The 15,523-nt window shown below is 46.0% G+C and overlaps 1 protein-coding gene and 1 long non-coding RNA gene across 3 annotated transcripts in view; one reads left to right on the forward strand and one right to left on the reverse strand.

The window, feature by feature from the left end:
* OSCP1 (organic solute carrier partner 1) overlaps positions 1–15,523 on the forward strand; it is a 27,691-nt gene continuing 12,168 nt past the window's right edge. The window contains exons 1-5 of one of the 2 annotated variants that reach the window (XM_070468392.1): positions 1–229; positions 5,243–5,272; positions 9,815–9,969; positions 14,226–14,393; positions 14,943–15,023. In XM_070468392.1, the coding sequence (XP_070324493.1) occupies positions 118–229; positions 5,243–5,272; positions 9,815–9,969; positions 14,226–14,393; positions 14,943–15,023 (546 nt within the window). In that variant the 5' untranslated portion in view covers positions 1–117. The remainder of the gene's footprint in view (positions 230–5,242; positions 5,273–9,814; positions 9,970–14,225; positions 14,394–14,942; positions 15,024–15,523) is intronic. The other variant, XM_020880261.2, reaches the window with a different exon arrangement.
* LOC139035284 (uncharacterized) overlaps positions 12,266–15,523 on the reverse strand; it is a 3,881-nt gene continuing 623 nt past the window's right edge. The window contains exons 2-3 of the long non-coding RNA XR_011487953.1: positions 14,903–15,159; positions 12,266–14,447 (exon numbers count right to left, since the gene is read on the reverse strand). This is a non-coding gene — a long non-coding RNA (uncharacterized lncRNA). The remainder of the gene's footprint in view (positions 14,448–14,902; positions 15,160–15,523) is intronic.

Genomic DNA, 15,523 nt, shown 5'->3' on the forward strand with positions numbered 1-15,523 from the left:
CTTTGCCGCCTGCCGCGTTGCCTAGCAACCGGGCTTTGGGGACGCGGCTGCGGGGCCTCCTGTCTTCTGGCTACTAAACCTGGAGGCTCTGTAGCAGACGCGCTGGCTTCCGGCACCATGTCCATGCGGACGCTGCCGCTGCTTTTCTTGAACTTGGGCGGGGAGATGCTCTACATCCTGGACCAACGGCTGCGGGCCCAGAACATCCCCGGAGACAAGGCCCGCAAAGGTGAGGCTCCCCGCCCGCACAACCAGCCCCGGCCCCCTCAGCCAGACCTCTATAGCCAAGCGCCTTTACAGATTGGCCAACACCCCTGCACTCTGCACTCTCATAACCGGGGACCTCTTTCATAACCCACAGCCCCATCCAGGCAGAACCCCTCATCAGCACAGTACCCAAAAGATCGTTTCACCACAGAGGGATTTAATACCCCCATTGAATATTATTAGGGTACCTGACCTCCCCCCATTTACTCATCCCCTTAAATTGGAGATGATTTCCCAATCTCTCTTGACAATTGATCCCTCCCAAACGTGAGGGTCCCAGTGGGCCACCCCAGGTGGCACACTCTTTCCCCCCAGGGAACCTTCTGAGTCTCCATTCCTCTGTGCAGTATCTTCCTTCATAAGCCGGAGGCTAGTCTTACTAAGTTCAGAAGCTATTTCTAGAAAGGTGGGCATCTGAAATAACATAGATAAATAAAAAAACAAAAGTTGTCTTTTCCCTTCACAATTGTTTGGAGAGAATGCAGTTGTGGAAATAATTATATGAGAGTTTCTAAGATGCAAGATCTGCCTCCCATACATACCACATCTAACCCCAGAGAACTGGCCACCCAGAACTGTCTGCCACCCTTTTTCTCTCCTTTTCCCCTCCTTCTCAACCAACAGCTGTTTTCACCAAGTTTCCTGGGATTAAGTATGAAGGAAATACTGTATTTGAAGGTAGAGAAAGGAAAGTCGGTATAAAGGTAACTGACATAGCCGCTGATGCAAACATTTACTGTCTCCAACAGTCTCTGTATGCTCAATTGATGTTCAGCATACAAATTCAGATATTCACTGTTGTATCTGTGCAATTGAGTCCAAGTCCATGCATAAAGAGAAAGAGCTCCCTATAGCATGCCCCCTCAATTAATTCTGTACACTGCTGCCAGTGAGCATTCTAACATTTGAATCTGTCCATACTCCTTGCTATTTAAAACCCTTTGTCAGCTTCCCACTGCTGTCTGGATGGAGGCCAAGTCCTTGGCAGGACATTTCAGGGACCTTCCTGATCTGACCCCCTGTCCACCTCTGCAGTCCCAGCTTCCACCACTGCCTGCCTCCTACTGTGTATCTTAATACCAAACTGCTTGTAGATCTCCATTTAAAGCATGTTCACGCATGTTTCCATGCTGGTAATTCCCATTCTACCCCAACCGTCCCATTTCCATGCTAGTCACTTTCCTTCCATCCTGCATTATTCAACTTAAGAATCATCTCCTCATCTCCACATGGGAAATGGCCTGCGCATACTCCCATACCTGATGTGTGCCCCCCTCAACCTTATCGCTAGCCATATTATGCTGAAATGGTCTGCATATGTGTCTGTCTCCCCCACGTGATTGTCTTATTCACCTTTGTACTCCAGCGCCTAGCATAATGCCTACAACTGAATAAACTAGTGCTCAGTAAATGTTTGTTGAACTGCTGTTTGATATTACATTGCTGTTTTTCCCTCAAGAGGGTTCTGTTTTCCTTGATGCTATGTTAAGTGATTTCATTTGGGCTTTTGGCACCAGTGAGCTGATAGGTTGTGCTTGCACTGGTGGTCTGCAGTCTTGGAAGGCAGGATACATTAGCACTTAAGAACATGCTCTCTGGAGTCATACAGATAGAGCTCCCAATTCCAGCTTTGCCATTTAATTGTATGACCTTGGATTGTAAACTCTGTATGCCTGTTTGTTTCTCCCTAGAAGGGGAATAATAAAATATACCTCACAGTGACATTGTAAGATCGATTGAGGTGACATACTTAAATGTTTAACACAATGAGTAGCAGGTATGGTCTTTCAAGAGGCAGTCTGGGCAAGATCCTGTGATTATACTAGGGGACTGGCTTCCTTTGTGTTCAGGAGCTGCAGTCCTGGGTTTGCTAGAGGTGGCATCGGAGTTTCAGCCATCTTCTGTAATTCACATTCAAACACTTTCCTTCCACTGTTGAGTTGTGTCAGATGCCATTGAGGTGCTGGGCAGAGCCTCATGCGGCCCTTCTCTGCATCCTCTGGAGGTAGGGCTTTTGATCAGTCTGTCCAATAACTGATTCTAAACCTGGGGGATATGTCTTCCTAATGCAATAGCAACAAACAGCTATTAAGTACTTAACCACATACCTTGGACTTCTCTGAACACCTTAATCCCCACAACTATCCTATTATGTAGGTAGTACTACTATCCCCATTTTACAGATGGGGAAAGTGAGGTTCATTCGCTCAGGTTTACATAACTGGTAAGAAGGAAGAGTAATGTGTTTGAACCCAGGTCATCAGGCTCCAGAGCTCATACTCTTCATCCACAACCTTCACGGCTGCCCTGTAGGGGACTACAGCAGAATCTTTGTGGCGGGAATGGGGTGGGGAGGGAGTTGGAAGGTTGGGAGGGAGAGGGAGAGGCTTGGAAAAAAAAATTCAGGATACCCACTGGTCTCATCAAAGAAATGACAGAAAGTAGTTGGTTGATGAGGACATGCAGAAAATAGAATGAGAAAACAGGGCAGAGGGTGTGAGATTCAAAACAGTCAACTAGTCCTCATTGAAGCTCTGGGTGGAAACCATGTTTCTTCTAGAAGCTTTCACTGTCTTACACAACTAATTGGTCTCCTGGAGCCCATCCCTGAAGTACAGGGCTGATCTTGCAGTTTCTCCCCAGAAGGCAGCTCACTCTAGTTTAGCCTTCAACAGAAAGGAAGTGCTGTCTCTGTGGGGCAACCTCTGACTGTTGCATACTGAATGAGGTCCCACGTTTAAGCAATTGCCAGAATAATAAAAGTTGCCTTCACCTCACTCCTGGAAGATACCCTGGATAAGGGAAAGGCTACCCATTCCAGTATTCTGCCCTGGAGAATTCCATCGACTGTATAGTCCATGGTGTTGCAAAGAGTCGGACACGACTGAGCAACTTTCACTCACTCACTCACTCACTCACCCTCTTACAGATACTCATAAGCAAGGCCCTCTTTACCATTTGTTTGCCTTCCTCATTTGACAGAAGGGGAAACTAAGGCATGGGGCCATTAAGTGATTTTCCCAAGATATGCAGATCACAGAGTAGTACTGAGCAACCAAGTGCTGTGAGATACTATATTTATTTTATAGTTCCAATTTAACAGGAGGCTCTGAATAAGCCTTGAGCCTACCTCCCATTCAAAATATAAGTAAAGTGGAATTGTCACAAACAAGTCATCCTTTAACTTCCCGGGGATCCTCAGAAGGAAAAGGGCCAGGAGCACACACAACTCAACAGCAACCTCTGCTGGAGCCAAACGACACTGCCTGCAAGAATGCCTGGTAGCCCTGGGCATGGGTTGGCCAGTTCTTTTTTTTTTGTTGTCAGCAGCAGGTAATCACTCTCCCTTAGGGTAGGTGAGCCCCTGGCAGCCCCTCTGTTGTCAAATATACCTTCAAGAGAGTTGCAGCTCTATCTCTCTGAATTCCCACGAGCCTATCAGGCAAGACCGCCTGTAAAATAAATGCCATGAAATGACAGATGTGGACATTATGTCAAAGAAGGCAGCATCTGCTTAAAGAAGGCTAGTGTCTTGGTGCTGCTTCCCCGGTGTTTTCTCTCCGGAACCCTGTAACTCTGTGGGAGAAGGATGGTGAATTTCCCCAGAGGAGTCTGACCCTGCAGTAGGAACCCTTTGCAGCTAGGCAGGACATGGCACTCGTGCTTTCAGGAGGGTCTCTTAGGAGCTGTCAGCATTGCATAGTGAAGGCACATATATGCTAATTCGGAGAAGGCATGGCAACTCACTCCAGTGTTCTTGCCTGGAGAATCCCAGGGATGGCGGAGCCTGGTGGGCTGCCGTCTGTGGGGTCGCACAGAGTCGGACACGACTGAAGCGACTTAGCAGCAGCAGCAGCAGCATGTACTAATTATATTATACTATGCACGTTATAACCTCAGGAGTCACGTCTCAAACAATTTAGTGCAAATGTTCCCAAAATACACCAAACTACAAAATGTTTGTAAAATGTGGTTGTGTGTAGATCTCTGTTTATCTGTGGGTGGTTTTAGATTGAAATCTCTCCCAAAAAAAATCAAGGAAAGAAAAAAATTCATCACGAGCCTTTTATGGGTGGTGCCCCAAATTCTGAAGTAGAGAAAGCAGAACTAGGAGAGAAGTCAGAAAAGTGTTTGATGTGTCTATTTTATCCCCACAGCAACCCTACCGGGTGGGTGCAATTATGATCCCCAGTTCACAGATGAAGAAACTGAGGTTACACAAGCTGCTTGAAGTTACACAGCTGGTAAACAGGAGAGCCAGGTCTCAGCCCATTAAAGGGTCATGATTCTCACAGATTTCTCTAGCCAAGTACATTTTTCCTTATTTGGTCTCTTCTTGGCATTTCCCTGTCTACCTTTGTCCTCAGGAGCTTTCTGTACAGTGGTCCCATCATTATTTCCCTCTTTTTACATGGAAGTCACACCTCTCTGTATAAAAGGTAAATCAGAAACAAATAGTTTTTTTCTGTTCATTTATCTTTCTAGTTTTTTTTTTTTTAATTTGAGTAGTTCTGTGTTCTAGAAAGAGAACTCTTACATTAATAAGAGAATCAGGTTGTAAAGAAAGAAAATTCTTTCTGTACCTGTTCTCAGGATTATTCTTTCTTGCGGAAGTTAGTGTTTTTAAAAGCCTTATTTTGAATGATGTCTACTCTCAGAGCGTTAGAGAGAATGGCTTCTTGAACCTTGCAAGGTAAACCCCAGGGTATCTCATCCTCCTGAGCTTCCTCTCCTCCTGGGCCACGCTCTTCTATAAGATACAGCCTCCCTAGGGCTTTTCTGGAACTTGTTATTTATCCATCAGCCTTTTAAAAGCTCCAAATGGAAGGCAGAGTATTTGCATTAAAACATTAATGCAAACATGAAAAATAAAGTTTCATAAGCCAGATCATTGGAATTGGTATTTTTAAAGCCTCATTGAAAATAACATTCTTGCTTCATGAACTGGTGTTTTCTTTTTATATGCTTCATGTAGATGAATGGACAGAGGTGGACAGAAAACGAGGTATGCTATCTTGGGGCTGCATGTATTCAGTCTGCATCCACAGGTTCACCCAGTCCTTCCTCAGTGAGGCTTAGAGTGGGACCACTGTAGACATTTCCAAGTAAAAGAATAGGCATGAGTTTCTCTTTAGCTGAGACATTGGTTATACAGTTGAATCTTTTAAATACAGCGTGAAAGATGAAAACCAAGCAAACATTAGTCAAAGGACCATATTGCACCTGAGGTATTTGTCCTTTTTCACAGTTCCAAGTTTGGCAAGGACACCTGGGACAATAGCTACATTTCCAGGTGGCCTGTCCTATTTAGTCGTCCTTAGACAATTCTGTGATAGCATCATATAGCCAAAGAGCTGTTCTCTGAGCACACAGAGATATCTGTTGAGCAACTGAGAAACGTGGAAGCATGTGGCTGCATGGCCGTCAGGCTTGGGCACAGAAGGCATGACACGCATGCACTGTGGTCTTATCATGCCAGATCTTCAGTTTCCCCCTCACCTACAACCAAGAGCACACTGAGAAAGCTGTTAATCGCTCAGAATAAAACCTCCGCCTTTCTCACCTTTAAATGTCATCATCTGACCCTGGGTACAGGTTATGCATGTCATCAGCCATCAGCCTCGATGTTTTAAGTCCTCTCTCCACACTAATAATGCAGAGGAGATAATATGTGTAATATTTAAGAGCACAGGCACTAGAATCAAACAGCCCGTTCCGATTTCAGCTCCACCCCGTCCTATGTGACCTTGGACTTTAACCTCTCGAAAACTCAGTTTTCCCCTTCAATACAGTAGGGTAATACTTCAGCAAATGCTTTGTCCAGCATTTGCTGGACCTTTTGTCTTGTTTGCTATCATTTCAGTTTCTTAAATTGGTTTATAGTCTGATTAGGTTTGCCTTGGTTTTAGGAAACTTGAGTATTCTTGAATCTCTGTTCTTTTTCTTTTCAAAGCCCTAGCAACTGGGGATGGGGAGCAGGGTACCCTTCAAAATCATTTGATTATTTATTTAAATGAGATAATGAATGGAAAGTTCTAAGCCCAGAACTTGCAACATAATAAGGCTTCAAAACATGGTAACCACCCAGAAATAGTAGCTTCTCTTTTTTACTCTTGGTTTCAAGTTGTGTGTCCCCATAAACAATAAAATTTACAGCAGAAGTACTAGTTTAAAATGCAGTTGCTTTCATCAAGAGAATTATTTCATCAGGCCAGGCTCGAAGAAAAGTCCAATCGAAGTGGTTGGTAAAGTTTTATAATGTTTCACAACCGTCTTTCACCACTTCTCTTAAGCAATTTTTGGCCCACCTCTTGATGCACTGCAGAATTTCAGGTGAGAAGTATGGATTTTGAAGACTTTTTATGTAAGTAACTGAATCACTGGAATTTATCTTATATATCCAAAAATAATAAGCAGAAACTGACTTCATAATCCAAACCCAGGATTAGAAGCCTGATACATTAAGAGCTCAGTTACTGACCCTTCCAGTGCACCCATGAAAAACCACCTCTCCATACACCTGGCGTTAGTCTCCTGATGAAATCTGGCTCCTAGCACATTTCTGCCTCATGCAAGTATGCCGAGCTCATGTGAGGGCCAAAACGAACACCAAGACTAACTTACAGATCAGGTTAAAGCTTCTCAGAGGACTTCACTGGTGGTCCAGTGGTTAAGAATCCACCTTGTTATGCAGGGGGTGTGGGTTCTATCCCCAGTCAGGGAACTAAGATCCCACGTGCCGCGGAGCAGCTCAGCCCACATGCCACAGCTACTGAGCCCGTCGAGTACCATAGCCAGAGAGTCTGTGCACCACAATGGAAGACCCTGCATGCTGCAACTAAGATGCAGCCAAAGAAAATAAATATTATTTAAAAAAAAAAAACTGCTCAGGCTTAGCTTAAATATGGTGTGGGCTGCTACTCTTGGGCAAGGATAACATTCACTTCCTCTCTGCCGCAGCAAGTGCCAGCTGAAGCACACTGTGAGGTGTAAGCATGTTAATTTGTGCCCCCGTGCTCCTTCCAAAAAATTAAACCAAGGTGGGTGCCCTGGGTGCCAGGACCCAACTGCAAAATTGCCATCTCCCCTTGGGGGCATTTGTGTTCCCTGCTCTGCCCACAGGGACAGGGCCTGCCATACTCTCTTCCTGGCAGGAGAACTTTCTGGAAGCTCTTATGCAAGAAGCCATGGTGATACAGAGCTTATTCACTTCCGAAAGAAAAGGCTTCACTTTGCTTTTTACTTTGCCAGAGTGGCTGACAATCACCTTGGGGCTTTTTAGAACTGACTTATTTGGGTCTAAGCTATTTTCCTAGATCTTGCCAAAGGCTCAAAGACCCTAGAGACATGACTTGGCACCTCAGTGAACAGGAGCTCTTTGTAATAGTGAACATAATCAGAGCTGATGCGATTCTTTAATGTGAGTTCTTCCTCTTTGGCACTCCTCCCTGGCCTCCATAAACCTGTGGAAAATTCTTCAAATTCCCTCTTTTTTTTGAGGCCTTATATGTGGCTTTCCACATGTAGCTATTTCCATACAAACTCTACATTTATATAGGCTGCAGTAAGAAAAATGTCAGAAAGCCCAATTTATTGCAGACCCTTGCTTGTTTAGATCGAAGGCCAAAGGCCACGCTTGAGGCAAACCCAGAGGAGTTCATGGGTCTCCAGGCTGTCCACAGTGGGGAGAGGTTAGTGCCTGGGCTGAAACTGTCTGATATGATGGATACCCTGTGTTGGAATGGATCTGCTTCTTCCTCACTGACGGGGTGGGGTCTAGAGTAAAATACAGAGGTCAAGTGTGAGTCCAGTACTTCTGAAAGCAGTCACACTGTTTGTTCTTTCGTGTCAGGGTGGGGGTGGGGGATGTTTCCCTCCCCGCCTTTCTCTACAGCCCTTCCATTTAAGTACAGCTAGCCCTCAGCTCCCCGCTCCTCCCCAAAATTGCTCTTTGAGATGCTTTAAAATGCTGGCCTGAGCCCTCAGTGTACTTCTATCAGTTACTTATAGGCAGAAAGAATGTCTGAAATCATGACCTTGCTTCACTCTCCAAGATACAAGGGCGACTACGGGTCACCTGCCATGTCCTTTTTGTGGCAAGAGAAAGAGAGATCTGTATCTTTCAGCAATAATCATTCATGTGATTTTGTATAATTATTTTAAGTAACAAGTTTTCTTTCAAATTTTAATTACTATAAATGTGTTGTCTCAGCATCCATATACAGTCACCTTTAGGCAGGAATATATCTGGCTTAATTAAGAATGATCTGTGTTCAACCATATCTGTTTCTATTTCTTGTACCAAATGGTTTTCCTGGCCCTCAAATAATGTTATTTGAGTAGCACAAAATATCTAAATGAATGAGTGAATGAAGACCTAGAATTATAGGTCTTCTTCCTATAAGGTTTTCTTCTTCCTATTGCACACACCTTAGCTTCCCTGGTAGCTCAGCTGGTAAAGAATCCACTTGCAATGCAGGAAACCCTAGTTCGATTCCTGGGTCAGGAAGATCCCCTGGAGAAGGAATAGGCTCCCCACTCCGATATTCTTGCCTGGAAAGAATCCCCATGGACAGAGGAGCCTCGCAGGCTACAGTCCATGGGGTTGCAAAGAGTTGGACACAACTGAAACGACTAAACTCACTAGAACCTTTTATTCTCGCCACCTGGAAATTTTCCATCAGTATGGGACGTGTCACTGCAGTGTGATATCAGTATTATAGATCACATAGAGAAATTAAGACATCCTCAAATGGTGTTATGGAGAAGGCAATGGCAACCCACTCCAGTACTCTTGCCTGGAGAATCCCATGGACGGAGGGGCCTGGTGGGCTGCAGTCCATGGGGTCTCGAAGAGTCAGGCACGACTGAGTGACTTCACTTTCACTTTTCACTTTCTTGCACTGGAGAAGGAAAGGGCAACCCACTCCAGTGTTCTTGCCTGGAGAATCCCAGGGATGGGGGAGCCTGGTGGGCTGCCGTTTATGGGGTCGCACAGAGTCAGACACGACTGAAGCGACTTAGCAGCAGCAGCAGCAAATGGTGTTAATCTGAAGTACACATCTTATAGAAACAGGCCCCGTGTCTATTTGTGTAAACTGTTTTAGAAAAAAAGAAAAAAGTCAATTGCCATTATAGGTCCCACTTTATAAAATTTTAAAGTAAAAATGTTATAGGCTTGCTAAACAAACAGAAAAGGCAATGCTGTTTCTCATTTTGAGGTGGATATCTAATCTACAATGTTAATAGAAATCTTTTTTAAAGAAAGAATAAATATGTTCTCTATCATCAAGTGAAATGTTGTTATGTTTGAACCACAGCACATTGCCACGTGTATGTTTGCCCTAAGATGGGCTCATAAGGCACTCTGGACCCTGCTCTCCACTGGGACACACGTGGGGTTTCTCCCCAAGAAGCGGGTCTCCAAGCACACTGCATCCCCATACTACATAGGCCCCGCCCGTCCATTCCATCTGTACACGGAGCGTTTCCTAAATAAAGCTACCACATGTGCTTTGCTCACCTGCATCCTCTCTTGTCTCTATAGTTATGAATGACATCATTTCAACCATGTTCAATCGAAAGTTCATGGAGGAATTGTTCAAACCCCAAGAGCTCTACTCCAAGAAGGCCCTGAGGACTGTCTACGACCGCCTGGCTCACGCCTCCATCATGAGACTGAACCAGGCCAGCATGGATAAGGTGAGCAGCTGCCTCCGTTCCCTGGGCTGCGTTTCTTATGTATTACCACTGACTGGAGTCAGAGGAGATGATGTGTGCAGTGGTGCATGGCAAAAGACAGGCACGTGTTAACATGGCTTGTTCTTGAGTTTCAAGTTGGGAAGGACCTCAGAAGTCATCCACACCAACCCCTCTGGTCAGTTCAGTTCAGTCTCTCAGCCATGTTCGACTCTTTGTGACCATGGACTGCAGCACACTAGGATTCCCTGTCCATCGCCAACTCCTGGAACTTGCTCAAACTCATCCATCAAGTTGGTGATGCCATCCAACCATCTCATCCTCTGTCATCACCTTCTCCTCCTGCCTTCAACCTTTCCCAGCATCAGGGTCTTTTCCACTGAGTCAGTTCTTCACATCAGGTGGCCAAATATTGGAGCTTCAAACCCCTCTGTAGTTTATGTCATTATATCACCCAGAGAGAGTGCTGGTCTGCATGTCCATGTTTAGATTGTGAGGGACAGGCAGGCCTGACGTGCTGCAGTCCATGGGGTCACAAAGAGTCAGACTCAACTGGGTGAACAACAGTCCAGCACAAGCACCCAACCCTGCTTAATTCTGCTTCCTTCTTAACAGATCTCGGCTCTGCAAACCAGGCATTTTTTAAAGAGCAAATTCAAAACCTCTCAGTCTCTACTTCTAATGTAAACATATCTGTTTCTTTGTGCAACAATTTTTTAGGGTTCTGATTTTAAAAGGAGTAATTCCAAATAAATAATGGCAGAGAACAGATAGCTCTCCTGTTCATCAGAATTCCAGGCACTTTACATAGATTCCCCGCCCTCAGGGAGAGAGAGCAGAACTCCCCACTCCTTGAATGTGTCTGCACTTGGTGACTTCCTTCCAAGGAAGACAGTATGCAAAGAGGGGGAAGGGGAACAACTAACTTCTCAGTGGAGAAACATGGCTAATATTACCTCAACCAGGTGATAACATCAGCAGTGATCAGCCATGTGGTGGTATCCTGGTATGACAAGATGAGAATAACGCTTTGCCTCTGTGATCTTCCTCCCCAAAACCCACAACCCCAGGCTGATCATGAAGAAAAACAGCAGACAAATAACCATTCGGAGGTCATGTTACAAAATACCTGACCTGTCATTGAAATCATCAAGGCCACCAAAAACAAGGAAAACTAGAGAAACTGTCACAGCCAAGAGGAGCCTAAGGAACCATGATGACTAAATAGAATGTGGGAAATGGAACTGAAGTAGGACATTAGAAGAAACTAATCTGAATAACAAGGCTTCTCTGATAGCTCAATTGGTCAAGAATCCACCTGCAATGCAGGAGACCCTGGTTCGATTCCTGGGTTGGGGCGATCCCCTGGAGAAGGGACAGGCCACCCACTCCAGTATTCTTGGGCTTCCCTTGTGGCTCAGCTGGTAAATCTGCCTGCAATGTGAAATAATGTTAATAAGAACCCCTTTTCAAGTCCCTTTATTATGTAAATTTTTATAAATCGTGAGGCCTGACAGTGGGTGCCAGGTGTGCAAAAAGCAGCACCGTCTCATTGCTGGCACCTGGGAACCTCAGAGAGACAGACTGCCTTTAACTGCTCCCTTTGCCTCCTGCCAGGTACCTTTAGAAAGTTGCTTTAGCTCCCTGAGCCTCTGTTTTCTCATCTATAAAATGGGGATAATAACAGCTACTTCATTAGTTACAGGGAGGATTAAGTGAGAAACATACATATAATGACACAGGAAAGCTCAGCACATAGATGTTCTGTAAATGTCCAGTATCTTCTCCTCTCTGTTCCTCTCCCCCTGCCTTTAAGAAAGTTGAAGTTTCCACTGAGAAAGGATGCAGAATTTAGAAAAAAAAGGCTGGGTTTGAGTCCTAGTTCTACCAATGGCTGTGAGACTCAATTCACTGAATAACTCTGAACTTTCATTTCTTCATTTTATACCTGTTTTTATCCTTTATTCCTGGCACAGTGTCCTGTACACAACAGGACTTAATGTTTGATGATGATGGCTGAGAGTCTGAAATCTACGTCTCTAGTATTAGACAAGCCTGCACATGCGTGTACACACACACACACACACACACACACACACACAAACCAAGACAGCTCCTGCTGTATGCCACTTTCTTTTTTTTTTAATTTTATCATTGGATATAATTGCTTTATAATGCTGTTAGTTTCTTCTGTACAACAAAATGAATCAGCATATGTTTACGTATATCTCCTCCCTTTTGAGCCTCTCTCCCACCCCGCCACCCCACCACCCCACCCCTCTATGTAGGCAGGCACTTTCTCAGTGAAATGTTTAGCTGCATGTTGGAGAAAGGAGATCATGTAGAGGGTTCTAGCAAATGCTTCAGGATCCAACTGTCAAATCTGACCCTGCTGCTTTTTACCAGCCATGTGAAATTAGGCACCTTTCTTCATTTTTAAACTTGGTATAATACCTACCTCAGTATTCTTGCCTGGAGAATCCATGGACAGAGGAGCCTAGTGGGTTATGGTCTATAGGTCACAAAGAGTCGGACACGACTAAAGTGACTTAGCACGTACATACATACACATACATGGGTCGCAAAGAGTCAGACACGACTGAGTGACTGAATTGAACTGAACACACACATAGAGTCCTTGTGAAATTAAACAGGATTAGTTGAGGTCATGCACATCTGTGTGCTCCGCAAAGCCCTCAGGTGATTTAACTTTCAGTCTTGCCTCAGACATGTCCATACCTTCTCTCCCAAACTTGCCTCCATCAGTAGCGTCATGTAGCATCATGCATTTCCCAGGCACCATGTTGAAAATACTGTGGTCATTTTGGACAGCCCTCATCTTTGTCCCCCAAATCCAATCAGGCAGTCACCATGTACTAACAGCCTTTCTCCTGAGTGTCAGTCTCTCCTTTTCCCTGCCTCATCCTTCCCCACCATCTTTCTTCCAGACCTTCCATCCGGGTTTCTCCAACAACATTTATTTCTTTCTTACAATCATGTTATTGCCACCCTCCTAGGAGCCAGGCACCAGCTATCTGCCCTCACTTCAGCCTCTCCCTTCTCACACATCTCATCATGGCCAGACTCACTAATCTTGTTTATTTACCACTTTTATCACATCAGCGCAGAAAATTTCAGTAGTCCCCTAATTCCTACCACATCTAGTCTAAATTATTTTGTCCATCTTTCAAAAACGTTTAATATTCTAACCTTGCCATAATTATCCAGCTTTATTTCCCACCACCCCCAACACAGACCAGCCCCTCGAGTCAAGCTGGTCTACTCTTTCTGCCAGGAAAACAGCAAGCCCACGGCTCGCCTCTGGACCCTCAAGCATGCTCTTTCCTACCACCTGCCTTTTCCCTCCCTTACCCAGTTAGAACCCTGCCTCAAGTCTGTATCAGGCCCATTTCTTCCACAAAGCCCATCATGACCACTTTGGTCCTCACCAGCATCTCACCTCTGATCTTCATGAATGGCCATACCATTCGTGGATCTTATTGATATCCCATTAAGTTCCATTATTCATCTCATACAGTCATGGAACCTTAGTCTTGCCACTTTCACGTGTGTTTTCCCATTGACATCTCTCAGCAGTTCTGCAACGTTGAGGAGCTGGGGAATACTTTTTACACATGAGAAAACTCAGGCTCAGAGAAGCAAAGAGACTTGGCCAGGGCTCTCCAAAAAATCCAGGCTTCCCAGGTAACTCAGTAGGTAAAGGATCTGCAATGGAGGAGATGCAGGTTCAATCCTTGGGTCAAGAAGATCCCCTGGAGTAGGAAGGGGCAACCCACTCCAGTATTCTTGCCTGGAAAATCCCTTGGACAGGGAGCTTGGCGGGCTACAGTCCACACCAGGGGCCGCAGAGGGTCGGACACAGCTGAGCACAGCACAGCAGCAGCACATCCAACAAGTCGGCAGCAAGGAGGGCTTGAATTTGGGTTTTTATTCTCCAAGCCAGGAACCCAGTCCTGGGCCCCACAGCTGCCCGTATTGTTTTATATGCATTCCATCAACACCACACATATGCTGACCGGAAATCCTGGTCTGCCCAGGAATGTCCTGGTTTACTGCTATTGTCCCAGCTTGTTACCGTTACCCCCTTTCCCTCTCAGCAGTGTCTTGGTTTGCGTGATGTGGTCACTGAGCTGCGTGGTAAGCGCTGAATTGGTTTCCGGTACTGAATCACTGTTGGACGTTCTGAGGCCTGCTCTTATATAAGGTCCTGTTTCTTTTGCTCACGTGTGGGTTGGCAGCTCTACGACCTGATGACGATGGCTTTCAAGTATCAAGTGTTGCTGTGTCCTCGTCCCAAGGATGTGCTGCTGGTCACTTTCAATCACTTAGATGCCATCAAGGGACTCATCCAAGATTCCCCAACCATCCTTCATCAAGTGGACGAGACGTTCCGGCAGCTGACTGATGTAAGCGGGCTGTCGGTGTGCATCCTCTCAGCCCCCAAAATCGTTCTCATTCCCCTGTTAAGGAGAGGCAGATTCTATGATAAAGGAAACAGGACAGGGAATGACCCACCCGGCCACTATCCCAAAAAATTCTAAAATCTTCAGGGATCCATTTTGGTAACACAAGAGATGTTTCATCTAATGCCCTCTCACTGGGGCCTTCATCCCTGGGAAAGCAGCAGCACAGAACATAGCAGTTCTTGTCTAACTTTTCTGAAAGGGAGCTGGTAGTAGAGGTTCTGCGGAATCTTGGGGAACGGGAGAGGCAGAGTGCGCCTCCCTCGGTGTGCTGCGGTGGGGTGTGCCCCTTGGGTGGATGGGGGGACGGGGTCGGGGGGCGACAAGGAGGGGTGGTATTCCCCTCCTGCCCCTCCACCCCGCCCAGCAGCTGAGTCTTCTCCTTGCCCTCTGGCTCCATGTCTGGGCACCCACCCTCCCCACCCCTGCCTGTCCACAGTCTCCCATCTCACTTCTGAAAGCGGAATGCCTGTTTCTGCTTTGCCTGCGCAGATATACGGGGGCCTCTCTGCGGGGGAGTTCCAGCTGATCCGACAGACACTCCTCATCTTCTTCCAGGACCTGCACATCCGGGTGAGTGAGTGGGTGGCTCGGGAGCGCCTTGCGCTGCCGTCCTCATGAGACAGGACACGAGTCGTCAGGGCAGACAAGGCTGGGATTCCGCCCCATTAGCACGTCCTCGGTGTTTGGTTCCATGATGATCAGCTGTCTGATGATAAATCTCTGCAGTTTTTCAAGGGCCCAAGCAGGACAGTGATACCACCATTCCCTCCCAGTTACCTTCTGTACATTTCTTTAAAATATGGCTTCTTCCCTTGCTTCTCCAGGCCCCTAGCCTGATCTCAATTCCAAAACCTTTTCTGGAGCCTTTATCGCCTTGACTTCAGCATCTGAGCTGTCAGGAGGCGTCCCTCTTGCTCCATGGAACTGTCCCCATCTCGGCCTTCCCTAACCTCCCCCATCTCTCTGCCTTTTAGTCCTTGTTCCCCTCCTCCTGTCTCCAAGCCTTCCCCCTTCTGCCTCTACCCACCCCCTGCTCTTGAGTCACTTTCCTCCCCACTTCGGCTGCCAAC

This window comes from Odocoileus virginianus, chromosome 5 (assembly GCF_023699985.2).
Source record: "Odocoileus virginianus isolate 20LAN1187 ecotype Illinois chromosome 5, Ovbor_1.2, whole genome shotgun sequence".
NCBI lineage: Eukaryota > Metazoa > Chordata > Mammalia > Artiodactyla > Cervidae > Odocoileus > Odocoileus virginianus.